This window comes from Ambystoma mexicanum, chromosome 4p, assembly GCF_040938575.1.
Source record: "Ambystoma mexicanum isolate Mex_15411 chromosome 4p, UKY_AmexF1_1, whole genome shotgun sequence".
Lineage (NCBI taxonomy): Eukaryota > Metazoa > Chordata > Amphibia > Caudata > Ambystomatidae > Ambystoma > Ambystoma mexicanum.
In genome coordinates, this window is record NC_090927.1 from 354,508,427 (window position 1) to 354,530,109 (window position 21,683).

The 21,683-nt window shown below is 48.1% G+C and overlaps 1 protein-coding gene across 7 annotated transcripts in view; it reads left to right on the plus strand.

Annotated features, from left to right (window-relative positions):
• The window catches only part of PUM2 (pumilio RNA binding family member 2), a 2,101,998-nt gene that overhangs the window by 1,709,981 nt on the left and 370,334 nt on the right, over positions 1-21,683 (plus strand). For all 7 annotated transcript variants that reach the window (XM_069605904.1, XM_069605906.1, XM_069605907.1 and 4 more), the window contains one exon: positions 2,862-2,999. In XM_069605904.1, coding sequence (XP_069462005.1) covers positions 2,862-2,999 — 138 coding nt within the window. The remainder of the gene's footprint in view (positions 1-2,861; positions 3,000-21,683) is intronic.

Genomic DNA, 21,683 nt, shown 5'->3' on the forward strand with positions numbered 1-21,683 from the left:
GCTGGAGGGCTCTAAGGTGGGAGGAATTGGCACATTTATGAGATTTATTCCTAACGGCGAGGTCTTTGAGGTGGGTAAGATTGTTGTACACAGCACCTAGGGTTAGAGTGAGAACAGGGAATCCGATCTCTGAGGCATGGGAGGTACAGAAAGGCACCAAACAGGGTTGCCTGCTGTTGCTGATGCTGTATATCCTGGCACTGTAGCCACTGACGGCTTTCCTGAGAGCAGAGTATGTGAGCGCAGGTATAGAGATAGGTGGGTTGCTACACTTTGTGTCTTTATACGCGGATGACATGTTATTGTACATCAACCACCCTGAGGATAATCTGCTGCACTTTCACCAATGTACCCTACAGCATACCCAGGGGATTCTTTAGGCGGCTGGACAGGCTGATGAGGGAATTCCTTTGAGGGACAGGAAGGAATAGGATCGCCCTTGGTACACTGCAAAGGGATTATGGCAGCAGTGGGATGAGAATACCCAACTTCGATCTGTACTTCCTGGCTGGGCAGCTGCAGTTTGTGGCAAATATGCTTGGAGATGACATTACGTTAGACTCCAAACTTCTGCGGCCAATGCTGGAGCATTACATTTTGAAGGAGGTACTAAGGGCAGATGACATGTGGCTACCAAGACCCTATGGGCTTCTGAAACTTGGCAGGAACTTGTGGGAAAGGGCCTGGAGACTTTTAGGGACCCATATTCCAAGTATATTCCTATAGCGGGGATTGTGGTGACACAACCAGACATGGTGGGACAGTTCAGGAAGCACTGGGAGGGTAAAGGAATTGCTATTGTGTGAGACCTCTGGGAAGGAAATAAGATGTTAGAATTTTGGACCCTGGCTAATGAATGTGGAATACATGAAAGACCTTTTAGATGTATCAGAGTATGGTTGTCAGGTTGGACGGACGGTGGCCGGGTGTGGAGGGTCAGAGGGAGTCCAATACCCTACATATATATATTTTTGTAACTTCTATGTATCTTACTGCTGTATTCCATGTTCTGTATTTACTGTAACCTGTAAGCATAGCGCCCAGATGTTTATAGGCTTGGTGCGCTCTAAACTAAACTACTCGACACGATGTATGATATATTGGAAGTGGGGCACGTGGTCCCCAGAATACGACGTTTTTGTGGAAGCACTGGATACAGAGGAATTGGCAGCAGGCAGGATGTGGGAGCGAGATCTGGAGAGAGCCTTCAGATACAGAATGGCGGATAGTGCTGTCATATATTAAGAAAGTTTCTAGAAATGCTTGGTTCCAACTCACGCAAACATATGTGACTCTCAGAGAGAGCGTACCTGACTCCACATAGAATGTCACGCATGTTTAGAGGTGCGGATATGATGCACATGTTCTGGACATGCCCAGTGATGGTAGCAATTTGGCAGAACATAACGGATCGAGTGAAGAGAGGAGGGATCTAGATACAGACATGGCCCCCTGAGTATGGTCTGTTGGGATTGTTCCCGAGAGGAGAGAAACGGACAACTCGCCTCTCAAAAAGGAAAGACCTGATCTGTATCGTAGCAAATTGTAGGATAGCGATAGCCTGGAAAATGACAGAGGGCCCCAGGATAGAAGCTTGATGGGCAGGCCTGAAGCGCTGGTCGTTGGCTGAGACGGCAGTGTGGCCTAGGGCACTGCAGAGAGGAATGCAAGAGGGGAGGGAGGGAATAGGGGAGTGGAATGCACCGACACAGAGAATGTTCGATATTGTGGACACCGGAAACCCCTGAACTGGAGTAAAAGTGGCGCGTAGCCACAGATTAATGGAACTAATGAGGGACAGGATATAAACCACAGCAACCGGTGCAATAGCATGGATGGTGTAGGCGGGTCAGAAAAGACGATGACATGTACCGCTCATGTGCAAGTATACCTGGTAGAACACGTTGTCACAGTGAAGACTGTTGGTGTTTGTTTGTTTGCGCAATAAAAACAATGAAAATGTTTACAAAAAAAAGATACACGGGTACCTTTTGATTTGGGCAATTGCCACATAAAAGGCATACATATAAGAGAATGTGTCATCTTTTTAAAAAAATGTTCCACTTCGCTGTATTTCTCCTGCTGTCATTGACTTGTGTGACACCACTTGACATTGTTGCATGCCATTGTATCTCAGACCTACTAGAGTAGGGGTCTGCAACATGCAGCTCTTGTTTTGAACTACGGCTCCCATGATCCCTCTCTATTGACTATGATGGCTTTTGCTGATGGGGGTGCTAGTCCGAAAAAGGTTGCAGACCTCTGCACTAAAGTCCCAGTTTCTTCTGATTCTGGAAGGAACACCATACCCTGCACTTCAGCGAATACATATGGGACATTGCTACTTGCTACTCTTGGTTATATTCCATACCTTTAATATTGGATATGCAAGCTGCTGTAACATCCCCTTCCAATGACCTCTGTTAACCGAATATTACTTCTACAGCACTCCATTGCTTGCTAGCGAGGTTCACATTATATAAACACAACTAAAATTTCTGGTCTCTTAATATTCATGTGAAAGATTATGGTGGTTAACGTTAAGTGAAGAACTTACCACATAGTGTTTTCCAACATGTTTAACTACAAATATTTTAAAATCTTTTTGACCTAGATTTTGTTTGTTTTGTAGGCTTCGTGCCATTTGTAAGCTCTATCCCTGTTGAATTCATGCTGTATCATACACTTCCTTTGTTTGTTCCAGTGTTACGTTAGGTGTCTTGTAGCAATAAAAATGTTCACATAAAAGTTGTTTTGGGGGCAGACTTTGAAAATCAGCATGATGGATTTTTTACAGCAATCACTTAACTTTTTCAGTGTTTTTGGTGCTTTTGTTTCTTAATATGTTATGTTTTTCACAGAGTGAAATGGTGAAAGAGCTTGATGGGCATGTGCTGAAATGTGTAAAAGATCAAAATGGGAACCATGTTGTTCAAAAATGCATCGAATGCGTCCAGCCCCAGGCACTTCAATTTATCATTGATGCTTTCCAAGGACAGGTAATAACGATATTTAAACAAGCCTGGTTATAGTGTAGCTCTTTGTTTATTTGTTAGAATTGCTTACTGCTAAGTCAAATACATTTTTCGGGCTCTGGAGGACTATACTAGGAACTTTTTGCTAACTTTGCGAAACTATTGGTAACTGTTTGGTTTGTTTCTTTGTTGGTTAACTGTCTAAGGTCCTGACTGTCTTTCCGCCTTGCCCCCCAAAACATCACCATAGAAAATGTAGATTGTATTACTGAGGACTGCAACTCTGTCCATTTTGATGTATACAATTTATTTTTTGCTTTTTATTTTTCCTTCATGAAAAATGGTTTTCTTTTTTCGAAAGCAATTTTACTGCAAGTGTCTCCCAGCACCAAAAGTGTTTTTGTTTTGCTTTAATCCGCTGAAGTCTCATTGGGAACCTCCAACTGTTCCCTGTGTACCTAGTGTCTGGAGGAAGGATGTCTGTCTATGATCATGGTATATTTGCATCTCCGACTTGGACAGCAAAATAGCCGCCTGTTCATTTGTTTGTACTGGCTTGACTGGGAGACACAATGAATATATATTGAAGTGCCTGTGTGTGCCTTGTGGGTGGGGCTGTGTACCGTGAAAGGAATATCTTGTGCGATTGGTTGGCCGCCTAAAACTTTGATTTAGATTCCTGTGTGATTGCATGACTCTGGTTATATATTTCTGAGGCCTGTGGAATCTGCTTAGATCACATGCTGCGCATAGGCCGACATCTAGTGGAAGCTGCAGAGTATTAGTTTGTTTTTCGAAAATAGGCGTCGACACAGGGCGTGCCAGTAATACTATCCCAAGTGTGACGTCCACTGTACCCATGATCCCTCACGCGTGTAGGACCCTCAGATTGTTTTTTTCCGCCATACTGGTCGGAAGCATTTCACGGAGTTCCCTGGCCTTAGCCATACTTTTGCAAAATATCGTTATATTTTCCCCATTCTCCACCCCAACGTCGAGTCACCGAACTTCACACTCAACGCCGGCCCGGAGAAGAAATCTACCGTCGACAGCTGCACGACGGATTTGGGCCTCGGAAGGCCTCTGGCCTCGGCCCTGCAAGTAGGGAGAGTGGGGGGTGGAAATACTCTACACCAGGGGTGCACAACTGATTTTGACAGAGGGCCGAAAGTACCTTACATGAGGGCTATAGTGGGCCGAAAAGTAAAAGTGGGCGGGGCGGTAGGCGGGACATGTCAGGAGGCTTTTTCAACCCCCAATTTGTATTAAACACATGGAAAAAGATATGTTTTTGAGGGGTAACGATTTTTATTGCATTTCAAACTTACATTTTGTACTACACATTTTCCATTGCTATCATTTATTTTGATTTAGTTATTGTATATCGTCTGTTTAATTAAATTATATATATTTTATTGACCCTTGATTGGACATTCCGTTATTTTGGACTGCTATAGTTTGCTGTTTGGGTTACCCAAGAGGAGTATGGCCTTCGTTGAGTCAGGTTTCCTCAAAAAAGCAAAGGATGTACATCTCCTAACTGTGCCTGTTTTAGCTTTATTATTGAATTCACTCTTGGAGTGCAACACTATGCCCCATGGGCCCCTCACCCCCAACCAAACACTATGCCCCATGGGCCCCTCACCCCCAACCAAACACTATGCCCCATGGGCCCCTCACCCCCAACCAAACACTATGCCCCATGGCCCCCTCACCCCCAACCAAACACTATGCCCCATGGGCCCCACCAAACACTATGCCCCCTGTCCCTCACCCCCCAAGCAAACACTATGCCCCCTGTCCCTCACCCCCAACCAAACACTATGCCCCATGGCCCCCTCACCCCCAACCAAACACTATGCCCCATGGCCCCCTCAGCCCCAACCAAACACTATGCCCCATGGCCCTCACCGCCAACCAAACACTATGCCCCATGGCCCCCTCACCCCCACCCAAACACTATGCCCCCTGTCCCTCACCGCCAACCAAACACTATGCCCCATGGCTCCCAACCCCAACCAAACACTATGCCCCGTGGCCCCCTCACCCCCAACCAAACACTATGCCCCATGGCCCCCTCACCCCCAACCAAACACTATGCCCCAAACACACTCAAGCATGCACCCATACAGACCTGAACCCCCTACCCCCCAAATCAGCACACACACAAACATGCACCCATACAGACCCGAACCCCCCACCCCCCAAATCAGCACACACACAAACATGCACCCATACAAACCCGAACCCCCCCACCCCCCAAATCAGCAAACTCTCAAACAAGCACCCATACAGATCCGAACCCCTACAAACATTCATAAACATCCGACACACACCCCCACCTCAACATACACTCAAAATACATTCAAACACAAACATTCAAACACATCCGACACACACTCCCACCCCCGCATCTCAACATACACTCAAAATACATTAAAACACAAACATTCAAACACATCCGACACCCCCCCACCCCCGCATCTCAACATACACTCAAAATACATTAAAACACAAACATTCAAACACATCCGACACACCCCCCACCCCCGCATCTCAACATACACTCAAAAAACATTAAAACACAAACATTCAAACACATCCGACACACCCGCCCACCCCCGCATCTCAACATACACTCAAAATACATTAAAACACAAACATTCAAACACATCCGACACACCCGCCCACCCCCGCATCTCAACATACACTCAAAATACATTAAAACACAAACATTCAAACACATCCGACACACCCCCCCACCCCCGCATCTCAACATACACTCAAAAAACATTAAAACACAAACATTCAAACACATCCGACACACCCGCCCACCCCCGCATCTCAACATACACTCAAAATACATTAAAACACAAACATTCAAACACATCCGACACACCCCCCCACCCCCGCATCTCAACATACACTCAAAATACATTAAAACACAAACATTCAAACACATCCGACACACCCCCCCACCCCCGCATCTCAACATACACTCAAAATACATTAAAACACAAACATTCAAACACATCCGACACACCCGCCCACCCCCGCATCTCAACATACACTCAAAATACATTAAAACACAAACATTCAAACACATCCGACACACCCCCCCACCCCCGCATCTCAACATACACTCCAAAAACATTAAAACACAAACATTCAAACACATCCGACACACCCGCCCACCCCCGCATCTCAACATACACTCCAAAAACATTAAAACACAAACATTCAAACACATCCGACACACCCGCCCACCCCCGCATCTCAACATACACTCAAAATACATTAAAACACAAACATTCAAACACATCCGACACACCCCCCACCCCCGCATCTCAACATACACTCAAAAAACATTAAAACACAAACATTCAAACACATCCGACACACCCCCCCAACCCCGCATCTCAACATACACTCAAAAAACATTAAAACACAAACATTCAAACACATCCGACACACCCCCCCACCCCCGCATCTCAACATACACTCAAAAAACATTAATAAAACACAAACATTCATACACACAAACATAAAGCAAAACAAACCCGACACACAAACACAAACAGACCACTTACCGGAGACGTGCTGGAAGGCAGGCAGGTAAGCTGGAATCGCACTACGGCTGGCATGGTCCAAGGCTGAAATGCCTTCCGGCATCAAGCCTTATGGGCCACGCCAGCCGTAGTGCTGCTGGCCCTCCATTGGTGCAGCACACACGCATTACGTGGCTCATAGGAGCGACGTGATGCGTGTGTGTGCTAGCCAATGAGGGCCAGTGTTTTCACCGGCCCGGAAGACAACAAAGACTTTCCTAATGGAGGGCGGCCGCGGGCCGCCCTCCATTAGGAAAGTCTTTGTGCCTCGCGGGCCGGTCAAAAGGGCATGGCGGGCCGCAACTGGCCCGCGGGCCGTATGTTGTGCACCCATGCTCTACACTCTTTTGGTATATAGGTACATTCTTATATATTCCTACACTTAACAGCCCGCTGCCACAAGGTGCGTATGGAGGGTACCCCTTTCCAATTCTGCCCCAAGTGCAACCGCAAGTACCCTTGGGTTGACAGACACGCCACGTGCAATCTCTGCTTGCTGAGGGACCACCCCGAGGCGAACTGCAGAGTGTGTAGTAGGTTTAAACCGAAAAACACTTAAGGACCGTTCGATCAAGCGTTGGGCCCACCACGGCAGGCGTCAGGAGGCCATGGCAGCAGAGGGTGCCTTCAGCGATGGCAGCGACGCTGTGCTTTCAGACGGCGGGGGCAACGTGGCGTCAAGAGACAGCCGAGCGCAAGTCCCCGACCTCGGAAGGTCGTTCGGCAGGGTGGCTATTGTCAAGACCCCCAGCGACACAAGCGCTACCCACAGCAATTCCACAAAGCACATGAAGTCCAACCAAGACTCGACGCGCACGTCGAGTTCTCGGAAAGAGGCACATAGAGAACGTTCCGAATTGGTGTCCTCTGGGCGTTCTCGATCTAGATCGCCGCATGACTCCAGGCAATCATCCACTGTTGCCAAGAGTGCTCGCTCCCCAAGGTAACGGAAGTTCGATCGTCGGAAGACGAAGCCAACTTCCATCCCCAGACTGCACTCTAGGAGTCGGCGCCCGCAGACCGCGTAACGGCGGCTCCCGAGTCCCTACCTCCACGTTCTAAAGATGGGGACACTACCACCGAACCTAAGGGGCGAAAAAGCAGGGAAAACACTCTTCCGCCCACAGGGAGGGGGAAAACAACAGAGCAAGCAGTCTCAGCCTCCTCACACACCTCTAAAACTTCCCATTCCACATAAACAGACAAGTCCCAGTCTTCTGTTATCCCAAGGACCCCTGCTAAAACCAGTAAGTCTAGTCAGGATAAGGCGGAGAAAGTCCCAGAAAGGATCATTCCCAGTTCTAGAGAATGGTCTAGTGATGACATAGACAGGGTTATGTCAAGGATGTCTTAATTGGCAGATTTGTACGCAAAAAACCCTGAACACTTTCTTTCCTATACTCCCGACGGGTCAGCACCCTCGGGCTCTAAGGATCCAATACCTCCAAGTAAGAAGTCCCGGTTTGAAGCACCAACATGGTCTTCGGACCCCTTATATATACAGCCCTACTCTCAATATCAAGGGGATACATCCTTTTGTGAGGATCCAGATTTGGGCATGTTGGAAGAGCAACCTGGTACGGGCTACTATGGGGATGATGAGGACCAAGAAGAGGAAGAGGAAGACTCTGAGACCTACAGAGTAGATTCCCCGGTAGAGAAAGAACCCCCAATTACCGACTCCCCTGTCGACAATCAACCTCTCCTGAATGAAGTTCTGTCCCGAGCGGCAGAACATTTCCACATTGACACCCAGGGTGCTCAAGAGGAGAGGGACTTCGCCGAAGAGTTAGTGGGAGAAAGGAGGCCTGTTGCTCAGGCCATCCCTATCCTTAAGTCTATTCAGAGAAGAATAGACCCTTCACTTTTCAATCCTAACCTCACCAGGGCAGTGAACCCCAGGATTGGGAAACTTTTCAGGGCAGCCCAATCAGACCCACTGTATATAAGGGGGCATCTGAAACCGGACTCCCTGGTTGTTACAAACACCCGTAAGAGGGCTGGAACACCCTTGTCATCGTCCAAAGCTCCTCCCGACAAGGAGAGCAAGAAACTGTATGGTTTGGGCAGGAAAGTAGCCTCCACTTCCAACTACCAGGCAAGGATTTCCAACTCCACCACCCTGTTGGCCAGCTACAACTGCCATCAGTGGGAAGAAGTCGCGGCACTCATAGACTCCGCCCCAGAACCCTTAAAGAGCCAGTTGGCACGAGTTGCGGCGGAGGGAAGAGCCGTGTCCGGTTGCATTTTAAAAGCAACCTTTGATGCCGCAGATCACGCTGGCAGATTGATAGCAGAAGGAACTGTTATCAAGAGACACGCTTGGTTACGGCAGTCTGGATTCAAAGCTGAAACCCAAGCATCATTGTTAGACAAACCGGTGGAGCTGGAACTGTTGTTTGGTAAGGCGATCGAGGATGCGCTGAAAAATGCCAAGGACGAGTATGAAACACTCAAATCCCTAGGCCAACTAACCAATAAACCCCCTAATCAGAGAGGGAATGGCAATTTTCGTCGCCCACGCGGCCAAAATTCCCAGGGGCAGGGTACACCGTGGAACAATAATAACCAACAGTCTACCCAGGGTTATGGCAGGGGTAATAAAAGAGGACGTGGTAAAGGTAGAGGCAGTCCCAGTAGAGGAGGCTGCACCCCTCCACCAAAACAGTGAAGCTCCGTTCAGGGTCCCTTCTCACGCAACCCCAGTAGGGGGAAGCATTTCCAACTTCACCCAAGTTTGGGAAGGGATCACATCAGACAGATGGGTGCTGTCCACAGTATCCGCAGGGTACTGCATAGAACTGTTAGAGCGTCCCCGGAACCATCCTCCACGACAAAGAATACATTCTTTGGAACACCGGAAGATCCTCCTCGAGGAGATCGTCAATCTGCTAGCAAAGGACGCGATAGAACTCGTCCCGGGACACCAGGTAAACAAGGGTATTTATTCAACTTCCTTGTGCCAAAACAAGATTTGACAATGCGCCCAGTATTGGACTTACGGCCTGCAAACAAGTATGTCAAGCCCAAAAACTTTGCATGACTACTCTCCAAGAGGTAATCCCCCTCCTAAAAAAGGGGATTACATGGCAACATTGGGCATGAAAGATGCCTATTTTCATATTTCCATGTTCCCAGCGCACAGAAAGTACTTGCGCTTCAAGGTGGACAGTCGGCACTACCAGTTCAAGGAACTGCCCTTCGGGATAGCTTCGGCTCCAAGGGTATTCACCAAGGTACTGGCGGTGGTGGCAGTACACCTACGCAGGGAGGCAATCCCGGTGTACCCTTACCTGGACGACTGGCTCATCACGGGGGAGACTCCAGTAATTTGCAGAACAAACATTCAAAGGACAATCTACCTCCTCTTCGAATTGGGCTTCTCAATAAACGAGAAAAAGTCAAGTCTGGTGCCAAGCACCTCCAAACAGTTCCTAGGAGCTATCCTAGACACTCAAGAGGGGTTGACCTTTCCTTCCGAGGAAAGAATTCGGAATATACTGCTGCAAATTCCACTATATCAGTCCGGTCGCCAGATAACTGTACGCAAAGCAATGCGGTTGCTGGGCATGATGGCGTCATGTATTTACCTGGTCGCCTGTGTCCCATGCAGGAATGGTTGGCTCAACCGTGGTCTCAGGCAAGTGGTCAGTGGGACGATCTAGTGGTCGTTTCGCCAACACTTGTACAAAGCCTAAACTGGTGGACAAGAGAAAATCTGTCCAAGGGGAAACCCTTTTACGATCCCGAGATACAGGCGGTAGTCACAACCGATGCATGCCTGACAGGGTGGGGAGCTCACCATCTCCACCACACAGCTCAAGGTCTCTGGACTCACTCAGTGGCCAAGAATCACATCAACCTGCTAGAGCTCCTGGCAGTATTCAGAGCGCTTCAAGCGTTCGAGCCCTACCTGCTAAATCTGTCAGTGCAAATCCGGATGGACAGCACTACAGCCATGTTTTACCTGAACAAGCAAGGAGGGACTCGTTCGCCAAATCTGTCCAAGCTTGGCCAGAAAATTTGGATATGGGCACTCAGATGGAACATCTTCCTGTCATCGCAACATGTTCCAGGGGATCTCAATTCTCTTGCGGATGCTCTAAGCAGAGACCCCCTCCCAGAAGAACACGAATGGTGTCTACACACAGAAGTCGTAGAAGATATCTTCTCTCAGTGGGGTTTCCCCATTATAGACCTATTTGCCACAAGCGAAAACAGACAATGCCCAGGATTTGCATCCAGATTCCCCCAACCAGACTCCTAGGGAAACGCCCTGTGGATGAACTGGTCAGGAATGTTTGCGTATGCTTTTCCACCAACTCCTCATCAGGAAGGTGGTCAACAAGATGAACAGAGAGTAGATGACGCTCATCCTGGTTGCTCCCATGTGGGCGAGACAACCGTAATTCCCACACTTACGCAGATTAGCGGTGTGCAGACTCATCAAAGTTCGGGCCTGGTACAACCTACTGTCCCAGCACCAAGGTCAAACAGTGCATCCTCAACCCAACTCAATGAACCTGGCAGCATGGCTCCTGAGGTCATAGAATTCGGACATCTCAATTTACCACAGAGGTGTATGGACATCCTAAAAGAATCTAGGAAGCCAAACACGAGGCACTGCCACTTTGACAAATGGAAGAGATTTGTTATCTGGTGCCAGAGTAGACAAATCAACCCAGTTGATTGCACTCCTTCCACTATTGTTACATACATGCTCCACCTGCTGGATGCAGGACTGGTTTTTAACTCACTGAAGGTACACCTGACAGCTCTGTCGGCATACACCACTTCCCATAACAAGGTGCCGTTGTGGAAAGTACCAGTAGTTAAAGCCTTCATGGAAGGAGTAAAGAGACTTCACCCACCACCAGGCTGGGACCTGAACGTGGTGCTATCTAAACTCATGGGCCTCCCATTCGAGCCCATGCATAAGACGAGTCTCAAACACCTGACCTATAAGACTGCCTTCTTAGTAGCCATTACATCCATAAGAAGGGTCAGTGAAATTCAGGCCCTGTCAGTGCAGGATCTTTTCTTTACTATTCATAAGGATAAACTGGTTTTACGGACACACCCTAGGTTCTCACCTAAGTTTATTTCCAAATTCCATGTAAACCAGTCCATCGAGCTTCCGGCTTTCTTCCAAAACCCACAAAGCTCGGCTAGATGTGCGTAGGGCGGTCCTTTACTACGTAAACAAGCCCAGACCGCTTAGGAAAACAGATCAACTGTTTGTCTCCGTAGCCACAGGCAAAGAGGGAGATCACGTCTCTAAGGGTGCCATCTCCAGGTGGATTGTCAACTGTATCCAGTTGTGTTACTCTCTTTCTGACAAAACTTTGCCTTTCACACCCAGAGACCACTCGACAAGAAGCATTGGGGCCACTCTGGCTTTCATTGCAAATGTTCCCCTTGACACCATTTGCAAAGCAGCTACTTGGAGCTCTATTCACACTTTTACTCAGCACTACTGCATTGACACCCATTCCAAGACAGATACTCAAGTGGGACAAGCGGTTCTAAGACATTTATTTGCTCATGACCCTTCTCAAATCTCACCTCCTTCTAACACTGCTTGCTAATCTATGTACAGCATGTGATATAAGCAGATTCCACAAGCCTCAGAAGGGATACATTACTCACCGTAATCGTATTTCTGATGCTTGTATCTGCTTAGATTCACATGCGACCCACCCTTCCTCCCCTGAGAGAAGGCGCATGGATGCTTGTGGTCTTATCTTATCTATCTTCTATCTGCTTGGATCATCTGTACTCACGCTACTCCTCATGCTACCTTATGTCAGAAAAAATACAATCTGAGGGTCCTAGACGAGTGAGGGATCATGGGTACAGGGGACGTCACACTAGGGATAGTATTACTGGCACGCCCTGTGTCGACGCCCATTTTTGAGTTTCGAAAAACAAACTGTAATACTCCGCAGCTTCCACTAGATGTCGGCCTATGCACAGCATGTGAATCTAAGCAGATACAAGCATCAGAAATACGATTACGGTGAGTAATGTATCCCATATTTTAAGTTTATTTCGACAAACATACTAAAACCTTTCCAATACATTAATGCAAATAGTAATACATAGGTACATATTTAAGATCATACGAAGATAAAAATGGCACAAAGATTACAATTCATCCCAGTCATAGACCTGCCAATACTCAAGTACCAATCAATAGAACGCATAGCAGTACAAAATTGTCCAAGGCTACAATAATCAGGTAATGTGCAAATTCAACTAAAATTACAGCCACAAGAATTACGAGGTAAAACCTTTATCCTCACCAGTAAAGGTTTAAACTATAAAGTGCACATGTGATCAATCATCCTCAATTGAGGTTGTTGCAAATTCCCCATCTCCCTTACTATATAGAGATGTGTTCGCAGTAAAACAAGACATACACATCATTTCAGCAGATCACATCAAATTGTTGACTTCTAATATCAAGGGAAAAAAGCCTTTAGTTTGTGACACAATTACATATTAGCCATGATTAAGGCTGATCTCTTTTTACAAACACATCTCGTATATCGCAATATCAAGCTTTCAGCCAACAATATCTTAAGGATTTATATGAAAGACATAAAAAAGGAGACATGCAATACTTTAATCTCTAGTTAAGAACAGAAATGGCCAACCAGTGTCCTCCCTAGGAGCAATTTTAATAGGAACAGTCTGTTCCTGGAGTTCCACCTGTTAAGATAGGGCTCAAAGGTGTTAGAATCTTTCTTTCAAAACATTTCCATAACCAGATTGCTCCATACAGAGAGGCAACATATCTCAATATCATATCTCAATATTAACCCATCGATCTAATGCCTTCATCAAATGTGATTTGGCGTGGGGACCCATATGTTGGGGAGTTAGACCAGAAATCTGAAAGTTGTAGTTTGAACAACATATTCTTCATATATTTTAGCCATTGTAACTTCACAGCTCCTGGGGACTCTAAGAGATTAAGACCAGCAAATATTATTTGAGAACTTAACCTGTCCAGATCTTCACCCATTTCCATCAGTGACTTACGTTTTACTTTCTACAAAATAGACCTCAGACCGACCGCTAGCAAACTCAGGATTGTTGGGGCATTGGATGGAAGCAGGAGTAACTGTTTAACAATTTTATTCTCTGATTTGAATCTGATTTCTTTCAATGTGGCCCCAGACCTCCGCTCCATATATCGCTGCCGTAACTGATTTCATTGTATATGTCTGAGGGGCCACGCCCTAGTACCGGCAATACATCCGAGGGGGGTGCTAAAACGCAGCTCTTTCGGCCATCGGGCCGAGGGTGTCGCACCTACTGGGTCTAGGCCCAAGGAGCAAGGGTAGGCCTCGCGATACACACTCAAGAGTCTTGGAGGAGGCTGGGCCCAGCGAGCCGAGCAACACGACGCAGGCACGTGGCAGGCAGCTCGACAAGATGGCCGCCGTGCCAGACATCAGCAACCGTCCGCCATTCCAGGAGTTCGGCGAGGAACAAGGGTCAAGGTAGGACTGGCCTCAACCAGGTACGTGGCCTACAGCCTATCCTTACTTTTCGCAGGGCAGGTTCCTGCTGTGTCCGTATGGGCAGGGTATGCAGTGGCTCCAGCAGCCTCCCTCTACCCCGTCTATATCCCCTACCACTCCTCCGGCCTGTGAAGACCGCTTCTTTGAGAGGTTCCTCTGGCTTATGAAGTCCCCTCGGATGTGGGTTATCCTCAGGGGTACCATTAGGGAGGTGCTCCCTCCATGATTCCAGCATCTCAGGCTCCACAGTCAGTGCCCACGGCGCAGCCTCTACCTCTGCCCCCCCAGCCGATTCCTCAGGTGGTTCCGTACCATCCGGTCCCGGTACCCCAGCCGCTGGCTCCCGCTACTCCCCCACCGACGCAGGACCCTCAGGACATGGATGTGGAGTAGAACCCTGACACAACCTGGCAGGGCTGGCGGAGTACCTGGGCCTGCATCAACCCGGGGTCGAACAAACGGCAGAGGGGTGGGGGTCCTTGCTGAAGTCCTCACACGGCACCCCTCTGCCAAAACGGAAATTCCACTGCAGACTGATGTAGTCTCCCTGGCCAAAAAGGGTTGACTCAAGCCCCACTCTGTCCACCCGTTCAATCGATGCCTGGATACCAAGGACAGGCAGATGGAGGGGGATACACTCTTGCTATTGGCCCATCCTCAGCCACTTTCCTCAGTGATCGCTGCGGCATCACAATACTCCAAGCCTCAGTCGACCTCAGCTTCCTCCTCTGCGACGCTGCTAGGCAAGGAGAAGATCTTGGAGGCTTACGAGAAGAAGCTGTATTCCAACGCTTTTGCATCTTCGTCAGGCCAATGCTGATGCCATGCTGGCTGCCGCCAGCCAGAGGTTATGGGGGAAAATTGCAGACTTCCTCCCAGAACTCCCTACGCAGAGCCAATCACGTTTCAAGGCGGGACTGGCTGAGGCCAAGCTGGTGGCGCAGGACCTCGTGGAGTCCACCGTGGCCCATATTGACACCTCTGGCCGTGCCTTTTGTATCACCACGGACAGCCTGGCTCCGTGTAACGAAATTCAACCCGGACGTCCAGGAACGCATCCTAGATCTTCTGTTCGAAGTGGATGACCTCTTCCACTCCACAACGGACGAGGAGCTGGACAAAAAGAAAAAGGCTCACAAACGGCCAAACCTTTATCCATCTTGACAAAGACCATGCCCAAATCGTACACCCAGTCACGGCAGCGCTCCGACAAGAGGCGTACGTACGGAGGGTTCCGCGGCTTCCAGGAACAGAGGTGCAAGCAGCCGGACCGATTGCTGACTCCAAATCGGCGCAAGCAACAAAAACGGGCATGGGGGTGGGGAATAAGGGCTTTTTCCAGTCCCCCTCCTAAGCAACGGTCTCTGAGGGAAAGAAGGCATGACAGGCCCCTTCAGGTCCACATGTCTCCAGTGGGGGGCAGGCTTGCTCTCTATGCACATTTCTGGCACCAGAATTTCGCGGACCCCTGTATCCTGTCTGTAGTATCCACGGGGTACCGCCTACCCATCAAAGATCTCCTGCCTCCTCCCCTCCCTCAAGTTGAGACAGCAACTCTTCTGGCAGAGATCCGCTTGCTCGTAGAGAGCCAGACCGTGGAGGAAGTCCCAGCGAAGCTTGGGCTTTTACTCCAGGATTTTCGCCATTCAGAAAAAGAACCAGCCTCAACCTCTCCTTACCTCTACAAAAATTCAAGATGGTTACGCCAGCTTTTATAGCGGAGTTCTTGTGCAAGGGAGACTGGATGTACTCCCTGGATCTGAAGGACGTGTACCTACACGTCACAATTTGGCAGCCCCATCCTTCTTTTCTACGGTTCAGGATCATGGGCTACCATTTCCAATACAAGGTCCTTCCTTTGGCCTCAGCTCGGACCCCAGGGTCTTTACCAGACTCATGAATACTGTGGCTTCCCTCCTCGGAGCGCAGGGCCTCCATATCTACCCATACCTCGAGGACTGGCTTGTCAGGGCTACATCTCCGGAAGCGGTTCACCACTCTTCCCATGTCCTTATGAACACACTGCACAATCTGGACTTTTTTCTCAATCTCAAGAAGTCACGGCTGCAGCCCACGCTGACTCTAACATTCTTGGGCCTCGTCTGGGACACGTGCTCTGAGAAGGCGTTTCCGTTGGAGGACAAGATCGCGGCCATCAGGAGGGCCACAACTCACTTCCTCAGAAGAGAGGTGACCTCAACCTGGTGGTACCAGCATCTCCTGGGTCTCTTGGCGGCGGTCCTGTTAGCCATCCCACACACGAGACTGAGGATGAGGAGGCTTCATGGAACCAGGAGCGGGGGCTCTCAATCCGAGAGGATCAACGTTCCTCCATCTCTCCGCCCGGACCTCACATGGTGGTCCAGGGACTGCAACCTACAGACGGGCAAGCCCTTCCGGCCTCCCACCCCGCGGGTCACCATTACCACAGAATCCTCGCTCGGGGGCTGGGGATCCACCCTGGACGATCTCTCGGTCCACGCCACCTGCACTAGAGAGGAGCAGGAATACCACATCAATTGGTTGGAGCTGAACGCCATATGGCTAGCGCTCAGAGCATTCCTTCCACTTCTCAGGGGCAAGGTTGTCCTCATCCATCCAGATGGACAACTCGACCATTATGTACTATGTCAACAAGCAGCGAAGCACCAGATCCCCAATCAGCCCTGGAAAATGACATCTACCTCACGGAAGTTCACGTTCCGGGGGAATCCAACCTGGAGGCGGACAGGCTCAGCAGGTTGGGAGTGGACAATTACAGTGGCAGCTAAACAAGCTTGTTATTCAGGAGATCTTCAACAGATGGGGTCTTCCCCCAGGTGGATCTCTTTGCCACCTGGCACAACAAAAAGTGCCCTCAGTTTGCCTCCTGGCAGGGACCCTCCCTGGCCGACGCGTTTCGGATTCAGTGCAGAGGCATAACAGCTCACCCTTCCACCCTGCTGATTCAGTGATTTGCAAGATCAAGGAGTCTCGCCAGCTCAATATCATACTAATAGCTCTCTGGTGGCCGGCCAGGCCATGGTTCTCAGAGCTGCTCAGCCTCTCGGAGATGCCTCCGGTTCACCTTCCGACGGGCCCAGCACATCTTCTGGCGCAGCAGGGGGGCAGGGTCATCCACCCTGCACCACAGAAACTAACCCTCACAGCGTGGTTCCTGAGCAGGTAACGCTAAGGCACCTCAGTCTCTCACAGGCTAATCTGGAAATCATACAGGGCGCAAGGAGCAAGGCTACCAGGGCCCAGTACAAAAGTAAATGGACCAGGTTCTGCCACTGGGTAGGCTCCAAGGAGATCGACCCTCTGGCATGCACTCTAGATGACGTGCTCTCCTTCTCAGCGCACCTCGCCCACTCGGGTGTGCAGGTGGACACCTGCCGCTCTTAACTCGCAGCCATCGGGGCTTACACGAATTCGGAGGAGGGTGGTCTTCTCCCAAAATAGGAGTAACAGGGGATACCAGGAATATCTAAGTACTGTGACCTGGCCTGGATAGAACCAAAATATTTATTTTAACATCAAAGGTCAGAGCACTGTTTGTTTTTATGTGGTGAGTTCACACCTAGCATTAGCCCTCTGCATCATGGCTACATTCACACAATCGGTCCTCAGCAGTCACATCCACATTACTCAGTCACCAATACCTACTTCAAACTTAAGCCAACTCACTACTAACGATATGCAACTTAAGCTCCCCACATTCTGCAAGGCCCAAGAAACAATACTATATGCCTCCCTTCCTTGTACCACTCCTAATAGAAACAACAGACTCCGCGCAAGACTAACCAAATTACATGAACCATTGAGAAGAACCCTTCCGGCCTCCAACCTCAAAACCAATTACAAACCTAGCTCACGAATGCCTAGCCATTCCAAACGGCCTACTCAAACATTTACCTCGAATGAGAACACCCTCCAGCTTAATAACCTCCATCCCAAAGCTTGCACTACCACTGACAAACCCATCCGAGTCAACAAAACTCCCGAGGACCCCCCTCTCAAGGGAGCGCTCCTTAATGCTAGATCACTAGTCGCTCACGCTACGATATTGCCGACTTAATTACAGAAGGGAATCTGGATTTTCTCGCAATCACGGAAACGTGGCTCCATACTGCAGCAGGACCTACCCTCATGTTAGCTGTCCCAGACGACTACACCATTCTCAGACAAGACCGTGATAATACACGAGGAGGCGGCATCGCTATCATCTCTAAAACGGCTCTTGGTCTCAGACTAGCCCCCACCCAATCTCTACAATCATGCGAATCCCTCACCGCCAAAATGCAGATTAATGAGTCACAATCCATTACCATACACCTCATATACAGACCACCTGGCCCTCTTGGTACCTTCGAGGAAGACTTGCATAATATAATCATGAACAACCTGAAACCCTCCACCCAACTACTTATATTAGGCGATTTCAACTTAGGATTCAACGACCAAACAGACAAAAATGCCACAGAAATAGCCAATACGATCAAAGCACTAGGCCTTACTCAAAAAGTCTCTACACCCACCCACATAAAAGGGAGAATACTGGACTGGGTAGCCGACCTCAACTGCTCTGCCACTATCACATCCATCCTGCCTTTAGCATGGACAGATCATTCTTTGATCTCCTTTCTCTTATCCACTGTCAGACCCACTCCACTGGTCCGACCACGAGCGCCACCATGCCTAACCAGAAGTAATAAAAGTATTACGGTAGAAAAAATCATCCCCGCCATACTGCCTACTCTCAATACACTGTCTGATCATCTCGACCCCAGCGGCCTAGTTCAGGAATTCAACAATATTATGCTTACCACTCTGGATAAAATTGCTCCTATCAAACTCAGACCGAGCAAACCCATAGCCCACCTAAACAAATGGTTCACCCCACAACTCAAAGACCTTCGCACCCTAAAGAACAAAAGTGAAACAAACTGGAGACGATGCCCATCTAGCGAGAATAAAGCCAAATTAACTGTACTCTCCTCACTCTACGAAAAGGAAATCTGCCAAGCAAAACGTAACTCATATGACCAACGCATTGCTAGCTCAAACTCAAGCATGAAGGAACTCTTCTGCATACTCAAAGAACTAGAGTCCCCTATTGCTACCCCGGACGTCTGCACCAAGGACAAATCCTGGTGTACTGACATACAACAAGCCTTAGAGCATAAAATCGATACACTTCAGAACAAAATCCAATTAAAAAAGAAGGCTCTAAACTTACAGCACCTGCCTAACATTCTCCAGCCCAATGAGCCACCACCGGCACACAATGCCACATTCCACTTCTCAAAAATGTCCATCCTAGAGGTAGAAAAAATCATCCTATCTTTAAAACCCTCAAACTGTAAAGGGGACATCTGCCCTGCACAGCTAATAAAAGACGCTGCTAGAGAACTCTCCCCATTTATAACCAAACTGATAAATGCCTCTTTTGCTACAGGTACTATACCTGCCAACCTCAAGCAATCCTGGGTGCTACCACTCCTCAAGAAACAGACACTTGATCCCCGCATTCCCACTAACTATCGACCTATTACCACGGTCCCATTTTTACTAAAAATACTGGATAAAGCCGCCTACACTCAAATACAGAAGCATTTAGAACTGCACAAACTCCTGGGCAACAGACAATCCGGCTTCCGTCCAATGCACGGAACTAAGACTGCCTTAATCGACCTTAAGTCCCAGATAGACGAACTGAGAGACAAAGGAAGGACGGTACTCCTGCTCCTACTCGACCTTTCCGCTGCTTTCGACCTGGTCAACCACAAGGTCTTATGTCGGCACCTTGACTCTGCAGCTCACTTCTCCACGGACGCTATCAAGTGGATCGAGTCCTTCCTGAGTGAGAGGACCATGAGTCTTCTCCTCCTCAGCATCTGCCGAGCCTACACCCATCCTATGCGGCGTTCCGCAAGGATCCTGCGTCTCGCCCACCCTATATAACATCTTCACTAAGCCATTGTTCGACGATCTGGACCAGCTGGGTGTCACCTACACTAACTATGCAGATGATACTCAGATTCTCCTACCACTTTCTGGGGATTACAGTGCGGACACGGGCCTAGTGAACAAAATTTACCTTATCATCCAAGCATGGATGGCCACACACGGCCTATGCTTGAACGATGATAAGACTGAACTAATAATATTGGGTTCGCAGGCCAATATTAAAAAACTAGGTCAAGATTACTCTTCCTTCAATATTGACGGCAACACCATTAAAGTCTCCAAGGAAGTAAAAACCCTGGGATTCTACTTGGACTCCACACTATCCTTTGACAAACAGGTCAAATCCCTTACCTCGTCTACGGCTTACACATGCAAACTTCTTAGAGCTGGTAAACCATTCCTCTCTGACTATAGCTGTCTGATCCTGGCTAGAGCTCTTATACTCTCTAGAATCGACTATTGCAATGCCCTTTACATTGGGGCTAACAAATCCACCACTAATAAACTCCAAACGCTACAGAATAATGCCTTAAGAGCAGCCCTTGGCATAAATAAGAAAACCCACATCTCTGCCTTGAGACATCAACACAAATGGCTCTCCACATCCAATAAAATACTTCTAAAAACACTCTCTCTGACACACAAAGCTTTGAACAACGCGGCCCCCAGTTACCTCATAGACAAACTTCAGAGAAGAACTTCTCTCAGACCCACTAGAATGGGGAACACTAACTGCCTAAATATCCCCAAATACAAACTGACTACCATCGGGGGCAACAGCTTCACTGTTAAGGCAGCCAGAAGCTGGAACTCACTGCCCCAGGAGTTAAGAGCTGACCAACCATATCCACTCTTCAGGAAAAACTTAATAAAGCATATCACTGCCACCAATCCTTAGTTACCCTTCACCCTTCCCTGAGGACACTATCCTGCAATCAAGAAACAGTATACCTTGCTATACTCTCTCTTTATGTAAATACTGCTGCCCATGCATGTGTACTCATATAAGTTTTATATCCTAGTGCACGCACCTTTGATCCAGCCCTATTGTTCATATTGTATATATCCTGTAATCATACTATACTGCCACAGCCCTATTGTTCATATTGTATATTTCCCGCATTCATGCAAACTAGCCACAGTCCTATTGTTCATATTGTATATATCCTGTCTGTAACCTGTGTAATCATGTAAGCCTTGCATTTCCTTGTCATTGCGCCCTTTTACTTACGAGTCTGGTGCGCTTAACAAATGAATAAACAAACAAACAAACAAACAAACAAACAGATGTAATCTACCGATCTACATAATCACACTAACTTAACGACTCAAACAACACCTATAAGGTGACGTGTCTCTCAAACAACCGTGTACTGAGATGGAACAAATTCAATTCAACCCAGTAGACACTTAATCACGATTAGTCACTTTTATTAACATCTAGAAAAAAGTATTATAAAAGACTGATCTCATAATTATAAAAAACAGTCACAGATATGTGTATCAATACATTCATTAGTTAGTCAATCCATCAAATTCATAGTTGGACTGGTACAGTACATCATTACCATCTAAAACCATCTCGAACCACACACCAACCATACTACATTCATACT